This window comes from Panthera uncia, chromosome D1 (assembly GCF_023721935.1).
Source record: "Panthera uncia isolate 11264 chromosome D1, Puncia_PCG_1.0, whole genome shotgun sequence".
Lineage (NCBI taxonomy): Eukaryota > Metazoa > Chordata > Mammalia > Carnivora > Felidae > Panthera > Panthera uncia.
The window spans coordinates 98,985,269-99,008,440 of NC_064808.1; the positions used below are offsets into that span (position 1 = coordinate 98,985,269).

General features: G+C 38.8%; 1 protein-coding gene across 1 annotated transcript in view; it reads left to right on the forward strand.

Moving 5' to 3' along the window:
• The first annotated feature begins 3,777 nt into the window (after window positions 1-3,777).
• The window catches only part of NXPE4 (neurexophilin and PC-esterase domain family member 4), a 28,662-nt gene continuing 9,267 nt past the window's right edge, over window positions 3,778-23,172 (forward strand). Inside the window, 6 exon segments of the mRNA XM_049641157.1 lie at window positions 3,778-3,881; window positions 9,879-10,086; window positions 10,089-10,190; window positions 10,193-10,339; window positions 10,342-10,505; window positions 10,508-10,596. Of these exon segments, the coding sequence (XP_049497114.1) occupies window positions 3,780-3,881; window positions 9,879-10,086; window positions 10,089-10,190; window positions 10,193-10,339; window positions 10,342-10,505; window positions 10,508-10,596 (812 nt within the window). The 5' untranslated portion in view covers window positions 3,778-3,779.

Genomic DNA, 23,172 nt, shown 5'->3' on the forward strand with positions numbered 1-23,172 from the left:
GCCAGCCCTTTTGTTCCTGGACAAATCACCTACAAATCCCTGCCCCTCTTGCACATGTCCTAAAATTAGTCAGTAAATCTCCTTCATGTACGCCCCCCTTTTCAACTGCTGCTTTTGTGTGGTGTCTCAGGCAAGGCTTTTTCACATGCTGACTCTTGAAGGGTGAGGACTCCACTTCTGTCACCCTCTGGCTCTCCTAATGTTAAGTCCCACTAGTTTCTAAAGCTTCCAGATTTAAAGCTTACTGATTTTTAAAATATATGGCCAATAATCTTCAACAAAACAGGATAGAGTATCCAATAGAAAAAAGACAGTCTCTTCAACAAGTAGCACTGGGAAAACTGGACAGAGACATGCAGAAGAATGAAACTGGACCACTTTCTTAAACCATACACAAAAATAAATTCGAAATGGATGAAAGACCTAACTATGAGAGGAAATCATCAAAATCCTAGAGAATAAAACAGGCAGCAACCTCTTTGACCTCAGCCGCAGAAACTTCTTTCTAGACGTGTCTGTGGAGGTAAGGGAAATAAAAGCAAAAATGAACTATTGGGACCTCATCAAGATAAAAACCTTCTGCTGAGCAAAGGAAACATTGGATAAAACTAAAAGACGACTGACAGAATGGGAAAAGATATTTGCAAATGACATATTAGATATATTCAAAATCTATAAATAACTAATCACACTCAACCCCCAAAAAACAAATAATCCAGTGAAGAAATGGACAGAAGACATGAGCAGACAGTTTTCAAAAGAAGATAGATCTCCATAAGGCACTAGAACATGTTAGGGGGTCTGGGAGGGTTTTATCTTACCCCTAAAATTCTCAGGATTCTAAAATGTGAGAAAGTGTCAAAATTTCATGAAGCTGGATTACACGTATTGCAAACACAAATGATTATATTGTTATTTACTAGCAGTGTGAAAGATGTTTCCTATGAAGGTAAAAGGAATTCTGAGTCTTTTTTTGCATTTTCTCTCATCCTTCCATGGATACTCAGATCCCACAGACAGGATCCCTCCTACTATCAGCACTGACACCTTGGCAATGAGGCACATCTTGTTTGATTGCGGGAGCCACAGCAGCCATTTCCCTGACTTGTGGCTCAGGCTCCAGTGACCGTTCCCTGGACATCTGTTCTTCACTTGGCTGATGCTGGCAATGTGCCCATTTTCCTTGGGCTCTTTTAGATCCTGGCCAGCACTACTCTTACCCTACTCATACCCCCCCAAGAACTGATGATCTCCTTGCTTGTATTTTACTGTGCAAATACATGGCCCTTTTTTCCCCTGGTTGAGCTCTCATGTTTATATCCCTCATTTAGACCCATAAACATAGGGGAAAGGAAGCTACTCAATCAAAGATAATGACCAAGATACACACTAACTGCAAGGAGAGCACACATAAGGAGGACCATTTATCTTGCTCACATGAGGCTTTTGAGTGGTTAAAGGGGGTGGGAGTCTTTTAAGCATAATGGACAATAAATATATGAACCACAAGGATCTACATGAACTTGGTTATACCATTCGTGTTGGAGTAATGCTGAGTGCTGGCAAGTGCTCTAAATCAGAGGTCAGAGTGACAGGAATCCTGATCTCAGCTCTGTTTGCAAGCATACTAGATAATCGGGACAAACCATTTAAATTCTCTTCTGTGCTCTCAGTTAAGTCCAGCATATCTGTTATTCTTGCTTCAGGAAGAAATGCCAGGTTGACACTAAATGTCAACATCAATATAACTAGAGCAAATTAAAATGCATAAATCTGTGTGTTAGAGTGGGTGGTAAACTTGGATGATTGCTAACATTAGTCTCCTAAGGAGCAACCAAACCAGAACTGTAAATCTTTATCTCTTAAAGGGTCCCTAGGGCAGAATTGAGCAATCCTGGACCCAGTCATACACATTAAGTTCAAACAGCTTCTGCAACTGTCCTCATGTGAAGACCTAAAGAAGTATTGTTAACGCCGGTTCAGTAAAGCATAATCAAAGATGTTGAAAGGATTATTATGTGCTTATGAAACAGATCTTGATTCTTAAATAGACAAACAGACATGTTTATGCTTAACTTCCTGTGTGGGACAGCACAAATGAGACTGTGGAGGGATCCACAGTGTAATCAGCTACTGCTTTCTATGGGCACTGGTACAATTGCCTCGGGTACCTGCTCTTTCTGGCACCATTTCTATAAATTTAAGAATCCAAATCCCAGATGGATTCAAACTCATGACTGTAAGCTATTACGCTGTTGTTCTGAGAGTTAATATCATTGTCTTGCCTACATTGTATTTGAGGTTCCATCAGTTCAATTCAAATTTTATTGAGTACCTACAATGTACAAGATAATATGCACTTGAATCCTGGCAACTGGGTCTTGATGACAAGGCTCAGATGGAAACTAGGCAGTTACAGTTTTTCAGGTGAAGAATCATTGAGTTAAATCCACTCTTTACTTCATCAGGTGTTTATTGTGTATGTACTATAACTAGACTAATAAAGTCTAAAGACATTAAAATTATTCGAAGAATTTCATTTTTCCTCCCCCATTTTGCATGAACTGATAACCACAGCTTGTGATTCAGACACCCCCTTAAGGTGGAGTTGGCATGCCTGATAGCTTTGCTGAAATAAGCAGAAGATTGTGTTTCCAAATTAAAAGCATGCAGGCAAATTTGCCTGTGTTTTCTTTTGGCACAGAGGAGATGCACCCCAGTTGAACTCTTGTGGCTTCAGAACAAAGCCTCAACACTCAGCTTATGGTAGTTCCTATGTATATTAAACACAATCTTTAAAGGTATGAAAACATTTTCACAACTGTGCAGGTGAGGGAAAAGGTAACGTTTTTTCTTGGGTATCCAAACTTCTAATGTCTATGTATAAACTGGGAATCTGGGATAGGAGGTGTTTCTAGGGGAGAGTCATTTAAAAGATGGAAAATTTTAGAAAGGAAGCACTCGAGCAATCTTTTTTTTAATGCTTATTTATTTTTTAGAGAGCAAGAGCAGGAGTGGGGGAAGGGCAGAGGGAGATGGGAACAGAGGATCCGAAGTGAGTTCTGTGTCGACAGCAGAGAGCCCAGTGCAGGGCTCAAACTCATCAACCATGAGATCGTGACCTGAGCCAAAGTCAGCCACCTAACCAAATGAGCTACCCAAGAACCACTAAGCAATATGCTTTTAAAATACAACTTGAAGTCCTTGCACAAAGACAGAAATTAAGATGTAACAATGGAAAAACATTGAAGTTTTTAAATAGAAGTTTTAAAATCTTTTCAATCTTCAGTGATACTAAAAAGGCTAATTAAGAATAAGGAACATAATAAAAATTATAATAAAGATGCTGGGAAAATCAAGTGATATTAAAAGGGCCCGGGGATAATGTGACGATCACGGTCAACATTTGCTGAGGTGTTCTGTGTCTACATTTTGTGTTTAAGGGAAGAGTATAATAAACCTGTTAGGTGAAAAACTAGCCAGGAGACTTGACCTCAACATTAGCAATCCTGCATCTTACCGGCCATTAACAGCTCAGTTTCATAGAGTCCATGGTGGGCTCTCATGTCTCAGAATAGCGCTTCAGTTGAAGGGACAAGTTGATAGCCAAAGGTGGCCGTTGGTGGGATAGTAAGAGATGCTGGGGTGGGAGGGAGGCAGGGTTCTGTGCTGGTAGAAACTTAGGACAAAAGAATCAGGAGTTAGACATTTTTTATGTGTTTCTGCATTTCTTTTATGCTGTGTGTGTGTTTTGTATTCTCTCTTGTGGGATCCTAATCATGACAAGTATGAAAAATCCTAAGTTACTGTTAGTACTGTTTATATTTGCCTCCTGGATCACGTTTACAGTTTTCCAACACTCCACAAAGGAATCTCTTTCTGTGTCTTACAGAAGTATGATTTTACTTCCTACCTCACCTGTTCTAGGAAAGTCCAAACAACCAGAGTTATACATCGTAGTACGGGAATTTGAAAAGCTTACACAACCTTGAAGAACTAACATGTTTGATAACCATTACGGAGCACAGGAGAGGATAATAGAGTGTGTGTGTGTGTGTGTGTGTGCACGTGCGCGCGCACGCGTGCACACATTCTTCCTCTGTCACTTACATACACATCTGTGATGATTTTCTCCCCATGTGTAGCTTGTTTGTTCATTTCTTTAATGACATTTCTGCACAACACCTTTTCATGTTGATATAGTAAAATCCGCCTTTTTAAACAGTTGATTCTTTTTGAGTATTAAGAAACCCTTCCCTATTTCGGTGTCAGATTATTTATCTAAATATTCTATTTAAACCTTTAAAGGTTGCTTTAGACATTTAATCCTGTGACGGATCTGAGTTTTTTCTTGCTGATTTTTGTTTCCTTATGGATGATCACCTTTTCCGTTCTCATTTTGTAGTAGTTTTCTTCACTGCTGATTTGTCATGACGTTTTTTGTCATATATCAAAATTTCTGATAAGTACAGATCCTCCTCCATTTGTACTACTCCACTGACTAATATATCTTCCCCATATCAATGCTGCATTGCTATAATTAATATAATAATAATTTGCTTCATAGTTACTCTTAAAAACTTGTAGGTCAAGTTACCTTTGCTTAACCTACTTCACAATGTTCCTTGCTGGTCTCAACCCTTTACTCTTTATATGTTTTACAGTCGGTCTGCCAAATTTGCTGGAAAAAATCTTACTTAAATTTTATGTGCATTATATTAACCATGTAGATGAACTTGGGAAAACTGACATGTTCATAACATTATTTTGGTCTTTAGCACCATGTAATCTCTCTCCATTTATTTAGGTCTTTAAGATCATTCAGTAAATTTTAAAAATTTTGCATATATGTCTTGTATATCTTTTATTAGATTTATAACTAGGCATTATTTTATAATTTTTTGTTGCTGTTGTAAATAGTGTTTTTTAAATACATTTTCTAATTCCTTGTTGCTGATGTAAAGGAATACAGTTGACTTTTGCATATTGAACAACAAGATTTTGTTTTCCATGGTCTCTGATTCATTAATTTATGGATGCAAAGATCACCTGGAATTTCTCTGCTGATAGAAATATACTTGCTTTAAAGTCTTGTTTTGCTTTTTCTGTGTCTATTACTTTGTTTTCTCTTTATTGAACTTAATACCTTTTCTTTCATGAGTTGGCTTTCATAAAAATTTCACTAATTCTTGGCTGGGTGTACATTCTTATACTTAAGATTCTGTGGTGGCCAGGCCTCTGAGTACTGTCACCTATTTTCTCCAGCATGTTTGTAGTTCAGCTGCAGAAAGTACTCAAGGCAATAAATGCTCTGCATTTGTCTAGGGTGTTGCCACACATGCAGGGTCCTACCCTGCACCCTCAAACTTAAATTTCTATAGCTTTTACTCACAGTAGAGTACAAAAGTTCCCATTTCTATCTGCCTGGCCGTGCACAAGGGGAAAAATAGGGAAGTATTAACCATCCCAATACTCCTCCTATGGGCCACTCCTTTACCACCTCTTAATCCAATCATCAATTTCCTCCAGGTTTGTAGTAGCCCTGAAGTGGTTTCCATCTTGTGCAGAACTCTCACTGACATGCATTTGGAGCCATGGTTTTCTTCATTATTCTAATCTCCTCTGCCTTTTACTTTTCCTGCATTTTACTGTTGACATTTCTTTGTTTGTTTGTTTCTTTCTAAGTAATCTCTCCACCCAACGTGGGGCTTGAACTCATGATCCCCAAGATCAAGAGTCATATATTCTACTGACTGAGCCAGCCAAGCCCTGCTCTTTTTCAGACTTCTCACAAATTCTGGTCTAATTAAGGTACCTCTTCCTATTTCCAAGAATACCTAGAAAGTTTTAAGTTTTTTACTTTTCTGTCTTTCATTTCTGTGGGAAATTGAGGATATAATATATCCCTTGTCCTCCTTCTTGAATCAGGAGTTTCCTATTTATTTTCACCAACAAGTTTTTTGCACAAAGTATAATTCTGTCATACTAAAAATTACTTAAATTTTTTATTTGAAGTTATAACAATTAAAAATTCTGAGAATTATCTGATAATATCTGATGATTAAGAAATTATTCTGATAATGTTCCTATCTTCTAGTTTATTATTTATTTCTTATCTAGTTCCTATAGCAACTAAAATAGGTTTTTAAGTTTCTAATTATTGTGAATTTCTTGATCTGTCTCTTGAATTCTGTCAATTTTTTTTCACATATAAATACATGGATGTGTAGGCACATACACATTTATGATTCCTATGTTTCTAGCAAATTGACTCTTAGCACTTGTAAATGTCCATCTTTATGTCTGGTAACATGTTTTGTCTTGAAGTCTATTTTAATATTAGCTTTTTTATGCTTAAATGGTATATTAATTTCCATCCATTCACTTTCAGTCTGTAGATAACTTCATACTTAACCTACATTCTTGTTAGACAGCAAATAGAGACACTTGGCTGGCTTAGTCAATAGAGCACATGACTCTTGATCCTGGGGCTATGAGTCCAAACCCAAATTGTATGTAGAGATTACTTAAAAATAAAATTAAAAAAAAATATGCTTAGTCAACTTACTGATTTTTTAATGTTTATATTTATTTATTTTGAGAGAGAGAGAGAGAATATCCCAAGCAGACTCCATGCTGTAAGTGCAGAGCCTAATGTGGGGCTTGAAATCACTAACATGAGATGATGAACTGAGCCAAAATCAAGAGTCAGACGCTGAACTAACTGAGCCTCCCAGGTGCCCTAGGCAATTTACTGTTAATAAAATTATTCACTAGATTTAAATCCACCAACTTGCTGTTTGTTTTCTCTTTGGCCCTTCTGTTCCTCTTTTGGGATGAATTGAATTTTTTTAGAATTTCCTTTTAGTTTCTTTATTATTTTTACAGCTATAAGGGTTTTTTTTAAGTGTTTCTTGTAGGTATTATTATATACACTCTTTTATAGTTAATATCGTGCTACTTCATGTAATCTGTAATAACCTTTCAACTATTTACTTCCACTGACTCATCTCCCCATTCTTTATGTTGTAGTTTTCATATTATTACAAAATTGGTTTTTACTTTAAATAATTACATGCATTTTAGGGGTGCCTGGGTAGCTTAGCCAGTTGAGCATCCGACTTTGGCTCAGGTCATGAAATTACAGTTTGTGAGGTCAGGCCCCGCATCAGGCTGGCTGCTGTCAGCATGGAGCCTGCTTTGGATCCTCTGTGCCCCTGTCTCTCCCCTGCTTGGGCTCTTTCTCTCTCAAAAATAAGCAAACATTTTGGGGCATTCAGTCAGTTAAGCATCTGACTCTTGGTTTCAGCTCAGGTCATGATCTGACGGTAGATGAGATAGATCCCCTCATCGGGCTATGTGCTGACAGTGCAGAGCCTGCTTGGGATTCCCTCTCTCTCCCTCTGCTGTGCTCGTGTTCTCTCTCTCTCAAAATAAATGAATAAACTTTAGAAAAAACTTTTAAAAAATAATAATAATTACATTCATTTTAAATTAGGAGACAAACATTTAGAATTTTATATTTATCCTTATTGTTACCATTTCTGGTGTTTTTCATTCCTTCCAGAATATCCATGTTTCTATTTGTTGAATTTCCCTTCTGTTTGAAGAACTTGAGTTAGCACCCCTTATAATGCAAGCCCAGTGCTGTTCCTTATTCCAAGTTTCAACTTCCCTCCAGTGTCAAGCTGCTAGTGGTAACTCTCTAGCGCTATGGGAAGGATTTTCTTTATTTTTGGTTTATTGTTATCTGCAGAATTGGTCTAACACAAGTTATTCTGCCTTTATTGAAAATTGTGAGATATTACTATAATTACTATGATTATCATTTTGTTATTTGATATGTTGATATTTTTCTTTATAAAAGCATTTTTATCAAACACCAGGGATGGCAATACAAACACTTAGTGTGTACCAGATACCATTCCCAATGCTTTTCATGTTAGTCCATTAATACAATAACATATAAGGTGTGTATCTTTATGACTCAGTTTTTTAGATGATGAAACTGACGAACAGAGAAGTTAACAAACTTAACCAAGATTGTGTAACTAGTGGGTGACAGACTTAGGTTTTAATCCAGGTAAATATCTCTAAAATTGAGCTAGCCAGTGTCGGAAGCATGTTGTAAGACTAGAATTCTCATTCACTTCTCCTTCAGGCACAAATTAGCACCACATTTCTGGAAAACTATTTGCCATCATGTGTTAAGAGCTTTAACAGTATTCACCACCTTGGACCAATAATTCTGTTTCTGAGTTCTCAGCAAATAACTTGGATTGCAAAGATTTATACCAAAAGTGTTCTTCACAGGATTGTAAAAGTTGAATGCAATAAAAATCCAAAGATGGAAATAGGTGAACTGTTAAGTTGTATCCATAGGCTGGAATACTATATGAGCCAGTGACATAAGGTGAAGTTTTTAACAATACTATTTTTAAATCAAAATTCATTGGTAATATTTAATTTGTTCATAATCATGTTAAATGGCATACAGAAAAATGAAAGAAAAATCACCATAAGATTAATAATAATTATCAATGGTTGGTATAATTATCACTGATTTATATCCCCTATACAGTTTCACATCTCCCATTTTTAATAATCAGTGTTATTTCAGGGGCACCTGGGTGGCTCAGTGGGCTAAGTTTCTGATCCTTGATTTCAGCTCAGGTCATGTTCTGTGAGTCAAGTCCCATGTTGGGCTCCACACTGACAGCCCAGAGCCTGCTTGGGATTTTCTCTCCTTGTCCCTTTCCTTCCCCTGTTCACATGTGTGCCCCCCCACACACTCTCACTCTCTCTCTCTCTCTCTCTCTCTCTCTCAAAATAAATAAACTCTTAAAAAAAGCATTTTAATAATCAGTGGTATTTTATGATTAGAAAATAGATATTTTTATAAACCTATGTTGATTATCTCCTAACTAGAACAATCTGAAAAATACTAATATCATAAAATGTTTAAGCAGAGTATAAAAGAACAGAAAAAAAAATCATATTTTACATAAAATCCCCATGCATCTTAAACATTTTCTTTTTTTAAAAAAATTTTTTTAACGTTTATTTTTGAGACAGAGAGAGACAGAGCATGAACGGGGGAGGGTCAGAGAGAGAGGGAGACACAGAATCTGAAACAGGCTCCAGGCTCTGAGCTGTCAGCACAGAGCCTGACGCGGGGCTCGAACTCACGGACCGCGAGATCATGACCTGAGCCGAAGTCGGCCACTTAACCGACTGAGCCACCCAGGCGCCCCTTAAACATTTTCTTAAGAATATTTTTAATGACTGAGTTCTAGCTTTAAGATTAAATAATAAAACAGCAATAAAAATTGTGTGCTATGCAGTTAAAAAAATTTTTTTCCTGTCTTCACAATTGCCCAGCAAAAGTGTATTTTTAAAAAAATTTTTTTAATGGTCATTTATTTTTGAGAGAGAGAGAGCAAGAGTGGGGGAGAGGCAGAGAAAGAGGGAAACACAGAATCTGAAGTAGGCTCCAGGCTCTGAGTTGTCAGCACAGAGCCTGAAGCGGGGCTTGAACTCACAAACTGTGAGATCATGACCTAGCTGAAGTCAGACGCTTAACCAACTGAGCCACCCAGGTGCCCCAGTAAAAGTATATTTTATCATCACCACTTTAGGGAAGAAGATCCTAGAACCCAAAATAGATTAGCTGGTGAAAAGTGCAGTTCCACCACCAAATTCGAGGAAACTTATTTTTCCCATGAAACATATATGATAATAAAATCTCCGTATCATTTTATTTCAGGTTTTGCATCTGCTCTTATTCTAAAAAGATCGAAGTTGGCTAGCCTACCAAAAATGATTATATTACATAAAGACATTGTCTATGTTCTTTATTGTATTCATTATCACCTCAGATATGGACTACACTTAAGACGCCCATCTCCCTCTATCACTGGAATTTTATCATGAAGCCTTCATGTCCTGAAGTACTACTGCATCCAGTAGTTTGATCAGCAGAGACTGAGCTGAGAATAAAGGGAATCATGGAGAAACTAGACCAGCTGATCCCACCCAGACCTTTCACCTACGTGAACACCACCACCAGTGCTGCACACAGCAGAGCCACCCTCGAGATGCCTACTGCAGGGGGGATCAGCTAGACCTCCTTCTGGAGGGAAGGGGCCACTTGAGACACAGGAAGATGTATGGTGGGGATTTCCTGAGGCCGGGATGTCTTCCCCAGATCTGAAGGCAGGTGCTTCAGGAAAGGCGACAGACTTCAACAATGGCATCTTGTCAGCTTCGCCCTGGGAAGGCCAGGTATCTCCGTCGTCTCTTCTGCTCATCCACCCCAGGGAAGGGGTGTCAGCTCTCTGGAGGCAAGGAACCAAGGCTATGACAGGGCGATCTTCACAGGCCAGTTTTCCAGGGGCACCTCCCATGTCAATACTGATTGTGCCCTGGTTTTAAACTCAAGCACTGAGCTATGTGCATACCTGGATATGCAGGAGCAAGTAGCCTTCCACTGTGTGAGACCTCAGCACACATGCCCTGTGCTGCCCTCACTCACATGCATTCCAAAAACAAGGATGTTTCTTATCTCAGCAAACAAGAATGGAGACTCTTCGAAAGGTAAATAATTATAGTCTGGAGACTACCTGGGAAAATATGGTAATGATTTAGCCTACTTGTTGATCTAGTGAAAGTGCTAGGAGTATGTCCATTTTGGGACTCTATAAAGAGCCGTTTTAGAAAAGGTCTTTGAATTAATTTGGGGACAGTGTTTACTTTCCAGTAGTCCCCAATCCTTGTGAATATTTAACCCTTATCATTGAAACAAAAAGGTACATAAACAGAATAAAAACTTAAAAGGGAATCAGAAATATACATGTAAGTAAGTGCTCGAGTATATTCTTCTGTAAATTACCTTGCACATCTTCTGGGTATCTGCACCCCCTGGGCTAGTAAACAAAGACAGGGAAATATAATCAGTGGCCTAGAACTGTGGGTACAGTAGTCAATTCGTAGAATTAAGAAGTAACCGAAGCAGTAGATAATTAATGACTTGTGCTTAATACTAAGCCCATTTATTTTTCAATATTTATTTATTGTGAGAGAGAGAATATACAGGGGAGGGGCAGAGAGAGAGGAAGAGCGTGAATCCCAGACTCCATGCTGTCATCACAGAGTCCAATGTGAGGCTCAATTCCATGGACAGCAAGATCATGACCTGAGCTGATATCAAAAAGTCAGACATTTAACCTACTGAGCTGCCCAGGTGCCAGTACTAAATCCATTTAAAGCGTTTCTTTCTTCAGGTGACTTGTTCATTGTTATCAGTCCTGTTGGTACTCTGGGTATCAGGCTTCTCTGTGGTGGGCCAAGATATCAGTTACCCAAGTGAATGAATGATTGGAATCACTAGGCTATCGTAAACCTGTTTTAAGAAGTGGAACTCACCATTAATCTATTAATAGGCAACAAATTACCTGATCATCCAACACAGTCACCTTCAAATATCAAAATTCTCTCCCAATTTACACCTAGGTGTTTACCTCTCCACATCACCACCATCATCCCCTTCCCACATCACTAAGAACCTAAAAATAACCATCTAAAGGTTTGCAACCTACCATCTAAGAGTTAGTTCATTAAAACAAAGTTGGGGGAGGGTGCCTGGGCACCTTAGTCGGTTAAGGGTCCAATTCTTGATTTCAACTCAAGTCAGGATCTCACCATTCATGAGTTTTGAAACCCACATCAGGGTCTGCACTGATGGCACAAAGCCTGCTTGGGATTCTCTCTCCCTCTCTCTGCCCTTCCCCCACTTGTGTGTGTGCATGTGTGTGTGCTTGCATTCTCTCTCTCTCAAAAATTAGAAAAAAAAAAAGAGTTCATTACAGTTTCCCCTCTTGGTTTTTGCTTGCATATAAGTGAAATTATAGGGCATTTATTTGTCTTCTCCTGTCATACTTATTTCACTTAGCACAGTACCCTGTAGGTTCATCCCTGCTATTGTAAATGGCAAGATCTCATTCTTTTTTATGGTTCACTTGCATTCCATTGTGTGTGTGTGTATTTACAAAATGTATATGTGTGTGTATATATTAACATACACACCTTTTCTTTATACATTCACTTATTGGTAGGCCCTTAGTTTGCTTACATATCTTGGCTAGTGTAAATATTGCTGCAGTAAACATAGGGGTGCATATGAGTTTTCAAGTTCGTGTTCTTGTTTTTTTCAAATAAATACCCCAAAGTGGAATTAGTGATTCTTCTGCTATTTCTCCTTCTAATTTTTTTGAGAGGACTCCATACTGTTCTCCATAGTGGCTGCTTCAATTTACACTCCCACTAACACTGCACAGGGTTCCCTTTTCTCCACATCCTCATCAATCCTTGTTAGTTTTTGTATCTTTCATGATAACACTTCACAGCCATCAAATTGGCTCTCTCATTGTGGCTTTGATTTGCATTTGCCTATTGATTAATGATGTTGAGCATGTTATCATGTGTCTTTTAGACATCTCTATGTCTTCTGTGGAAAAACAAAATCTCTTCATGTCCTGTGCTCAATACCAGATTGTTGGGGGTACGAGGAGTTACACTAAGTTGTATAAGTTCTTTATATATATTGGATATTAACCACTTACAGGATTATGATTCCATTCAGTAGGTTGTTGTGTTGTTCAGTTGGTTTACTTGACTGTGCAAAAGCTTTTTAGTTGGACGTAATCCCATTTGTATATATGAGCTTTTGTTGCCCTCGTCTTAGGAAATTGTTCCCTGAAAGTGTTGCTAAAACCAGTGTCAAATTAGTTATGCCTTCTAGGAGTTTTATGGTTTCAGGTCTTAAATTCAAGTCTTTTAATATATTTTGAATTTTTTTTTCAATATATGAAATTTATTGTCAAATTGGGTTCCATTTGAATTTGTTTTTGGTTATGGTATCAGATAATGATCCAGTTTCATTCTTTTACATGTAGCTGTCCAGTTTTCCAAATGCCATTTATTTTTTTTAGTTTTGTTTTTTTTTTAATTGATTTATTTATTTAAATTCAAGTTAGCTAACATACAGTGTACAATCAGTTTCAGGAGTAGAAACCAGTGATTCATCATTTCCATATAGCACCCAGTGCTCATCCCAACAAGTGCCCTCCTTAATGCCCATTACCCATTTAGCCCATCCCCCCACCCATCTCCCCTCCAGCAACCTTCAGTTTGTTCTCTGTATTTGAGAGACTCTTATGGTTTCTCTCCTTCTCTGTTTTTATCTTATTTTCTCTTCCCTTCCCCTATGTCCATCTGTTTTGTTTCTTAAATTGCACATTTGAGTGAAATCGTGATATTTGTCTTTGACTGACTTAGTTCACTTAGGATAATATACTCTAGTTTGATCAACATTGTTGCAAATTACAAAATTACATTCTTTCTGATTACCCAGTAATATTCCATTGTGTATATGCATATTTACCAATCTTCTTTATCCATTCATCACTTGATGGCCATTTGAGCTCTTTCCATAATTTGGCTCTTACTGATGGTTCTATAAATATTGGGGTGGATGTTCCCCTTTGAATTAGTATTTTTGTATCCTTTGGATAAATACCTAGTAGTGCAATTGCTGGGTCACAGGGTAGTTATATTTTTAATTTTTTGAGGAAACTCAACGCTGTCTTGAAGAGTGGTTGCAACTTTGCATTTCCACCAACAGTGCAAAAGTGTTCTCCTTTCTCTGCATCCTCATCAACATTTGTTGTTTTCTGAGTTGTTCGTTTCAGCCATTTACATTCTGGTGTGAGGTGGTATCTCATTGAGGTTTTGATTTGTATTTCCCTGATGATGAGTGATGTTGAGCATCTTTTCATGTGTCAGCCATCTGGATGTCTTCTTTGCAAAAGTGTCTGTTCTTGTCTTCTGTCCCTTTCTTCACTGGATTATTTGATTTTTTGGGTGTTGAGTTTGATAAGTTCTTTATAGAATTTGGATACTAAGACTTTATCCGATATGTCATTTGTAAATATCTTCTATTCTGTCAGTTGCCTTTAGGTTTTCTTGATTGTTTCCTTTGCGGTATAGAAGCTTTTTATCTTAATGAGGTCCCAATAGTTCATTTTTGCTTTTATTTCCCTTGCCTCCACAGACAGGTCTATAAAGAAGTTGCTGCAGCCAAAGTCAGAGAGGTTACTGCCTGTTTTTTTGTGTAGGGTTTTGATGCCTCCTGTCTCACATTTGTGTCTTTCATCCATTTTGAATTTATTTTTGTGTATAGTGTAAAAATTTGGTCCAGATTCATTCTTCATGCTGCTCTCTAGTTTTCCCAGCACTGTTTGCTGAAGAGACTGTCTTTTTTCCATTGGATACTCTTACCTGCTTTATGAAAGACTAGTTGCCATATGTTTGTGGGTCCATTTCTGAGTTCTCTATAATGTTCCATTGATCTGTTTTTGTGTCAATACCATACTGCCTTAATGATTGCAACTTTATAATCAAGCTTTGAAATCTGGAATTGTGATGCTTCTAGCTTTGATATAGAAACAAACAACCAAAACAAACAAACAAACAAACAAACAAAAAAACCCTGTGGAACAGATCAATGAAACTAAATGCTTGTTCTTTATTTTTGGTTTTTTTTTTTTATGTTTGTTTATTTTTGAGAGAGTGAGTGTGCATGAGCAGGGGAGGAGCAGAGCAAGAGGGAGACTCAGAATCTGAAGTAGGCTCCAGGTTCCGAGCTGTCAGCACAGAGCCTGACACGGGGTTCAAACCCACAAACCATGAGATCATGACCAAGCCAAAGTCAGATGCTTAATTGACTGAGCTACCCAGGCCTCCCAATGCTGGTTCTTTGAAAGAATAAACAAAATTAGTAACCCCTAGCCAGACTTACCCAAAAGAAAAGAGAGAGTACCCAGATAGATCAAATCATGAATGAAAGAGATGTCACTACCAACACTACAGAATGCAAACAATTATAAGAGAATACTATGAAAAATTATATTCCAACAAACTAGGCAATCTGGAAGAAATGGACAAATTCCTAGTGACTCACAAACCACCAAAACTGAAACAGGAATAATTAGAAAATTTGAACAGAGTCATAACCAGCAAGGAAATTGAAACAGTAATCAAAAATCTCCCAACAAACAAAAGTCCTGTGCCAGATGGGAATTCCCAGGGGAATTGTACCAGACAGTTAAAGAGAAGAGTTAATACTTGTTCTTCTCAAACTGTTCCAAAAAATAGAAATGGTAGGAAAGCTTCCAAACTCATTCTATGAAGACAGCATTACCTTGATTCCAAAACCAGAGACCCCACTAAAAAGAAGACTTACAGGTCAATATTCCTGATGAACCATTCTCAACAAGATCCTAGCAAATTGAATTCAACAGTACATTAAAATAATTATTCACAGGGATGCCTGGGTGGCTCAGTTGGTTAAGCATCCACCTTCAGCTCAGATCATGATCTCACGGTTCATGAGTTCAAGCCCCGCATCAGGCTCTGTGCCAACAGCTCAGAGCCTGGAGCTTGCTTTGGATTCTGTGTCTCACTCTGCCTCTCTGCCTGCCTCTCTCTCTCTCTCTCTCTCTCTCTCTCTCTCAAAAATAAACATTAAAAAAAAACTCACCATGATCAAGTGGGATTTATTCCTGACCTGCAGGACTGGTTCAGTAGTCGCAAATCAGTCAACATAATATACCACGTTAATAAAAAGAAAGGATGAGAATCATAGGATTCTGTCAATAGATGCAGAAAAAGCATTTGACAAAATACCGCATCCTTTCTTGATAAAAACTCTCAAGAGAGTAGGGATAGATGAAACACACTTCAACATGATAAAGGCCATATAAAAAAGACCCACAAGCTAATATCATCCTCGGTGGGGAAAAACTGAGAGCTTTCCCCCTAAGGTCAGGAACATGACAGGTAAGTCCACTATCACCACTGTTCAACATAGTACTGGAATTCCTAGTATAGTCCTAGCCTCATACAAAAATAAAGAAAACACATACGAATTAGCAAGGAAGAAGTCAAACTTTAACTCTTTGCAGATGACATGATCCGCTACACAGAAAACCCAAAGACACCACCCCAAACCTGCTAGATCTGATGTATGAATTCAGCAAAGTTGCAAGATAGAAGATCAACATACAGAAATTGGTTATATTTCTATACACCAAACATGAAGCAGCAGAAAGAGAAATCAAGAAATTGATCCCATTTACAATTCCAAAAATAATTATATACCTAGGAATAAACCTAACCAGAGAGGTAAAAGATCTGTATGCTGAAAACTATGGAAAGCATATGAAAGAAATTGAAGGAGACGCAAAGAAATGGAGAACATTCCATGTTCCTGGATAGGAAGAACAAATATTGTTAAAATGTCAATACTACCCAAAGCAATCTACCCGTTCAATGCAATCCCTATCAAAATAACACAAGCATTCTTCACAGAGCTAGAACAAACAATTCTAAAATTTGTATGGAACCAGAAAAGACCCCGAATAGCTAAAGTAATCTTTAAAAAGGAAACCTAGTACCATATATTGAAGAGACTGTGTTTTCCCCATTGCATATTCTTGGCTCTGTTTTCATACACGAATTGACCACATGAGTGTGGGTTTATTTCTGGTATCTCTATTCTACTCTATTGATCTATGTGTTGTTTTGTGCCAGTAACATACTGTTTTGATTACTACAGTTTTGTAGTATAGTTTGAAATCAGACTATGATACCTCCAGCTTTGGTCTTTTTTCTCAAGATTGCTTTCACAGTTCAGGGTCTTTTGTGGTAACAAACAAATTTTAGGAATATGTGTTCTGGTTCTTTAAAAACTATTCTTATTTTGAGTAGTGTTGCATTGAATCTGTACATTGCCTTGAGTAGTATGGACGTTTTAACAATCTTCTTCTATCGTAAGCATACTATATTTTTCCATACGATTTTGTCATCTTTAATTTCTTTTATCAGTTTCTTACGTTTTCAGTTGATAGGTTTTAAATCTCCTTTGTTAAATTTATTCTTAAGTATTTTATTCTTTTTGATGCAAGTATAATTGGAATTGTTTTCTTAATTTGTCTTTCTGCTACTTTGTTATTAGTGTATAGAAAGAACAGATTTCTGAATATTGATTATGTATTTTGTAACTTTACTGAATTTATGTTAATTAAATCAGTTTGGTGAAGCTTTCATGGTTACCTGTGTATAGTATTATGTTATCTCCAAATAGTAATAGTTCTTACCAATTTGGATGACATTTATTTCTTGTTTGATTGCTGTACAAGGACTTCCAATACTATGTTGAGTAAAAGTGATGAGAGTGGACATTATTGTCTTGTTCCTGATCTTAGAGGAAAAGCTTTCAGCTTTTCTCTTTTGAGTATGGTGTTAGCTGTGGGTTTGTCATATATTGCCTTTCTTACGTAGAGATCTGTTCTTTCTATATTCACTTTAAGAGTTCATGTCAGGTGGAGGTTCCGGAAGATGGCGGCGTAGGAGGACGCGGAGCTCACAATGCGTCCTGCCGATCACTTAGATTCCACCTACACCTGCCTAAAGAACCCAGAAAACCGCCAGAGGATTAGCAGAAGGGAGTCTCCGGAGTCAAGCGCAGACTAGAGGCCCACGGAAGAGGGTAGGAAGGGCGGCGAGGCGGTGCGCGCTCCACGGACTGGCGGGAGGGAGCCGGGGCGGAGGGGGGCTCGCCGGCCAAGCGGAGCCCCCGAGTCTGGCTGGCAAAAGCGGAGGGGCCGGACGGACTGTGTTCCGACAGCAAGCGCGACTTAGCGTCTGGGAGGTCATAAGTTAACAGCTCTGCTCGGAAAGCAGGAAGGCTGGAGGACAAAGGGAGGGAGAGCTGCTGAGCCCCCGGACGGCAGAGCTCAGCTTGGCGGGGAACAAAGGCGCCAGCGCCATCTCCCCCGCCCATCCCCCAGCCAAAATCCCAAAGGGAACCAGTTCCTGCCAGGGAACTTGCTCGCTCCGCGCAAACACCCAACTCTGTGCTTCTGCGGAGCCAAACCTCCGGCAGCAGATCTGACTCCCTCCCGCTGCCACAGGGCTCCTCCTGGAGTGGATCACCTAAGGAGAAGTGAGCTAAGCCTGCCCCTCCACCCCCCGTGCACCTTGCCTACCCACCCCAGCTAATACGCCAGATCCCCAGCAACACAAGCCTGGCAGTGTGCAAGTAGCCCAGACGGGACACGCCACCCCACAGTGAATCCCGCCCCTAGGAGAGGGGAAGAGAAGGCACACACCAGTCTGACTGTGGCCCCAGCAGTGGGCTGGGGGCAGACATCGGGTCGGACTGCGGCCCCGCCCACTAACTCCAGTTATACACCACAACACAGGGGAAGTGCACTGCAGGTCCTCACCACGCAAGGGACTCTCCAAAATGACCAAACGGAAGAATTCCCCTCAGAAGAATCTCCAGGAATAACAACAGCTAATGAACTGATCAAAAAGGATTTAAATAATATAACAGAAAGTGAATTTAGAATAATAGTCATAAAATTAATCGCTGGGCTTGAAAACAGTATACAGGACAGCAGAGAATCTCTTGCCACAAAGATCGAGGGACTAAGGAACAGTCACGAGGAGTTGAAAAAAGCTTTAAACGAAATGCAAAACAAAATGGAATCCACGATGGCTTGGCTTGAAGAGGCAGAGGAGAGAATAGGTGAACTAGAAGATAAAGTTATGGAGAAAGAGGAAGCTGAAAGAAAGAGAGATAAAAAAATCCAGGAGTATGAGGGGAAAATTAGAGAACTAAGTGATACACTAAAAAAAAATAATATACGCATAATTGGTATCCCAGAGGAGGAAGAGAGAGGGAAAGGTGCTGAAGGGGTACTTGAACAAATTATAGCTGAGAACTTCCCTGAACTGGGGAAGGAAAAAGGCATTGAAATCCAAGAGGCACAGAGAACTCCCTTCAGACGTAACTTGAATCGATCTTCTGCACGACATATCATAGTGAAACTGGCAAAATACAAGGATAAAGAGAAAATTCTGAAAGCAGCAAGGGATAAACATGCCCTCACTTATAAAGGGAGACCTATAAGACTCGTGACTGATCTCTCCTTTGAAACTTGGCAGGCCAGAAAGGCTTGGCACGATATCTACAGTGTGCTAAACAGAAAAAATATGCAGCCGAGAATCCTTTATCCAGCAAGTCTGTCATTTAGAATAGAAGGAGAGATAAAGGTCTTCCCAAACAAACAAAAACTGAAGGAATTTGTCACCACGAAACCAGCCCTACAAGAGATCCTAAGGGGGATCCTGTGAGACAAAGTACCAGAGACATCACTACAAGCATAAAACATACAGACATCACAATGACTCTAAACCCATATCTTTCTATAATAACACTGAATGTAAATGGATTAAATGCGCCAACTAAAAGACATAGGGTATCAGAATGGATAAAAAAACAAGACCCATCTATTTGCTGTCTACAAGAGACTCATTTTAGATCGGAGGACACGTTTAGATTGAGAGTGAGGGGATGGAGAACTATTTATCATGCTCCTGGAAGCCAAAAGAAAGCTGGAGTAGCCATACTTATATCAGACAAACTAGACTTTAAATTAAAGGCTGTAACAAGAGATGAAGAAGGGCATTATATAATAATCACAGGGTCTATCCACCAGGAAGAGCTAACTATTATAAATGTCTATGCGCCAAATACCCGAGCCCCCAGATATATAAAACAATTACTCATAAACATAAGCAACCTTATTGATAAGAATGTGGTCATTGCAGGGGACTTTAACACCCCACTTACAGAAATGGATAGATCATCTAGACACACAGTCAATAAAGAAACAAGGGCCCTGAATGATACATTGGATCAGATGGACTTGACAGATATATTTAGAACTCTGCATCCCAAAGCAACAGAATATACTTTCTTCTCGAGTGCACATGGAACATTCTCCAAGATAGATCATATACTGGGTCACAAAACAGCCCTTCATAAGTTTACAAGAATTGAAATTATACCATGCATACTTTCAGACCACAACGCTATGAAGCTTGAAATCAACCACAGGAAAAAGTCTGGAAAACCTCCAAAAGCATGGAGGTTAAAGAACACCCTACTCACGAATGAGTGGGTCAACCAGGCAATTAGAGAAGAAATTAAAATATACATGGAAACAAACGAAAATGAAAATACAACAATCCAAACGCTTTGGGATGCAGCGAAGGCAGTCCTGAGAGGAAAATACATTGCAATCCAGGCCTATCTCAAGAAACAAGAAAAATCCCAAATACAAAACCTAACAGCACACCTAAAGGAAATAGAAGCAGAACAGCAAAGGCAGCCTAAACCCAGCAGAAGAAGAGAAATAATAAAGATCAGAGCAGAAATAAACAATATAGAATCTAAAAAAACTGTAGAGCAGATCAACGAAACCAAGAGTTGGTTTTTTGAAAAAATAAACAAAATTGACAAACCTCTAGCCAGGCTTCTCAAAAAGAAAAGGGAGATGACCCAAATAGATAAAATCATGAATGAAAATGGAATGATTACAACCAATCCCTCAGAGATACAAACAATTATCAGGGAATACTATAAAAAATTATATGCCAGCAAATTGGACAACCTGGAAGAAATGGACAAATTTCTAAACACCCACACTCTTCCAAAACTCAATCAGGAGGAAATAGAAAGCTTGAACAGACCCATAACCAGCGAAGAAATTGAATCGGTTATCAAAAATCTCCCAACAAATAAGAGTCCAGGACCAGATGGCTTCCCAGGGGAGTTCTACCAGACATTTAAAGCAGAGATAATACCTATCCTTCTCAAGCTATTCCAAGAAATAGAAAGGGAAGGAAAACTTCCAGACTCATTCTATGAAGCCAGTATTACTTTGATTCCTAAACCAGACAGAGACCCAGTAAAAAAAGAGAACTACAGGCCAATATCCCTGATGAATATGGATGCAAAAATTCTTAATAAGATACTAGCAAATCGAATTCAACAGCATATAAAAAGAATTATTCACCATGATCAAGTGGGATTCATTCCTGGGATGCAGGGCTGGTTCAACATTCGCAAATCGATCAACGTGATACATCACATTAACAAAAAAAAAGAGAAGAACCATATGATCCTGTTAATCGATGCAGAAAAGGCCTTTGACAAAATCCAGCACCCTTTCTTAATAAAAACCCTTGAGAAAGTCGGGATAGAAGGAACATACTTAAAGATCATAAAGGCCATTTATGAAAAGCCCACAGCTAACATCATCCTCAATGGGGAAAAACTGAGAGCTTTTTCCCTGAGATCAGGAACACGACAGGGATGCCCACTCTCACCGCTGTTGTTTAATATAGTGCTGGAAGTTCTAGCATCAGCAATCAGACAACAAAAGGAAATCAAAGGCATCAAAATTGGCAAAGACGAAGTCAAGCTTTCGCTTTTTGCAGATGACATGATATTATACATGGAAAATCCGATAGACTCCACCAAAAGTCTGCTAGAACTGATACATGAATTCAGCAAAGTTGCAGGATACAAAATCAATGTACAGAAATCAGTTGCATTCTTATACACTAACAATGAAGCAACAGAAAGACAAATGAAGAAACTGATCCCATTCACAATTGCACCAAGAAGCATAAAATACCTAGGAATAAATCTAACCAAAGATGTAAAAGATCTGTATGCTGAAAACTATAGAAAGCTTATGCAGGTAATTGAAGAAGATATAAAGAAATGGAAAGACATTCCATGCTCATGGATTGGAAGAATAAATATTGTCAAAATGTCAATACTACCCAAAGCTATCTACACATTCAATGCAATCCCAATCAAAATTGCACCAGCATTCTTCTCAAAACTAGAACAAGCAATCCTAAAATTCATATGGAACCACAAAAGGCCCCGAATAGCCAAAGTAATTTTGAAGAAGAAGACCAAAGCAGGAGGCATCACAATCCCAGAATTTAGCCTCTACTACAAAGCTGTCATCATCAAGTCAGCATGGTATTGGCATAAAAACAGACACATAGACCAATGGAATAGAATAGAAACCCCAGAACTAGACCCACAAACGTATGGCCAACTCATCTTTGACAAAGCAGGAAAGAACATCCAATGGAAAAAAGACAGTCTCTTTAACAAATGGTGCTGGGAGAACTGGACAGCAACATGCAGAAGGTTGAAACTAGACCACTTTCTCACACCATTCACAAAAATAAACTCAAAATGGATAAAGGACCTGAATGTGAGACAGGAAACCATCAAAACCTTAGAGGAGAAAGCAGGAAAAGACCTCTCTGACCTCAGCCGTAGCAATCTCTTACTCGGCACATCCCCAAAGGCAAGGGAATTAAAAGCAAAAGTGAATTACTGGGACCTTATGAAGATAAAAAGCTTCTGCACAGCAAAGGAAACAACCAACAAAACTAAAAGGCAACCAACGGAATGGGAAAAGATATTTGCAAATGACACATCGGACAAAGGGCTAGTATCCAAAATCTATAAAGAGCTCATCAAACTCCACACCCGAAAAACAAATAACCCAGTGAAGAAATGGGCAGAAAACATGAATAGACACTTCTCTAAAGAAGACATCCGGATGGCCAACAGGCACATGAAAAGATGTTCAACGTCGCTCCTTATCAGGGAAATACAAATCAAAACCACACTCAGATATCACCTCACGCCAGTCAGAGTGGCCAAAATGAAGAAATCAGGAGACTATAGATGCTGGAGAGGATGTGGAGAAACAGGAACCCTCTTGCACTGTTGGTGGGAATGCAAATTGGTGCAGCCGCTCTGGAAAGCAGTGTGGAGGTTCCTCAGAAAATTAAAAATAGACCTACCCTATGACCCAGCAATAGCACTGCTAGGAATTTATCCAAGGGATACAGGAGTACTGATGCATAGGGGCACCTGTACCCCAATGTTTATAGCGGCACTCTCAACAATAGCCAAATTATGGAAAGAGCCTAAATGTCCATCAACTGATGAATGGATAAAGAAATTGTGGTTTATATACATAATGGAATACTACGTGGCAATGAGAAAAAATGAAATATGGCCTTTTGTAGCAACATGGATGGAACTGGAGAGTGTGATGCTAAGTGAAATAAGCCATACAGAGAAAGACAGATACCATATGGTTTCACTCTTATGTGGATCCTGAGAAACATAACAGAAACCCATGGGGGAGGGGAAGGAAA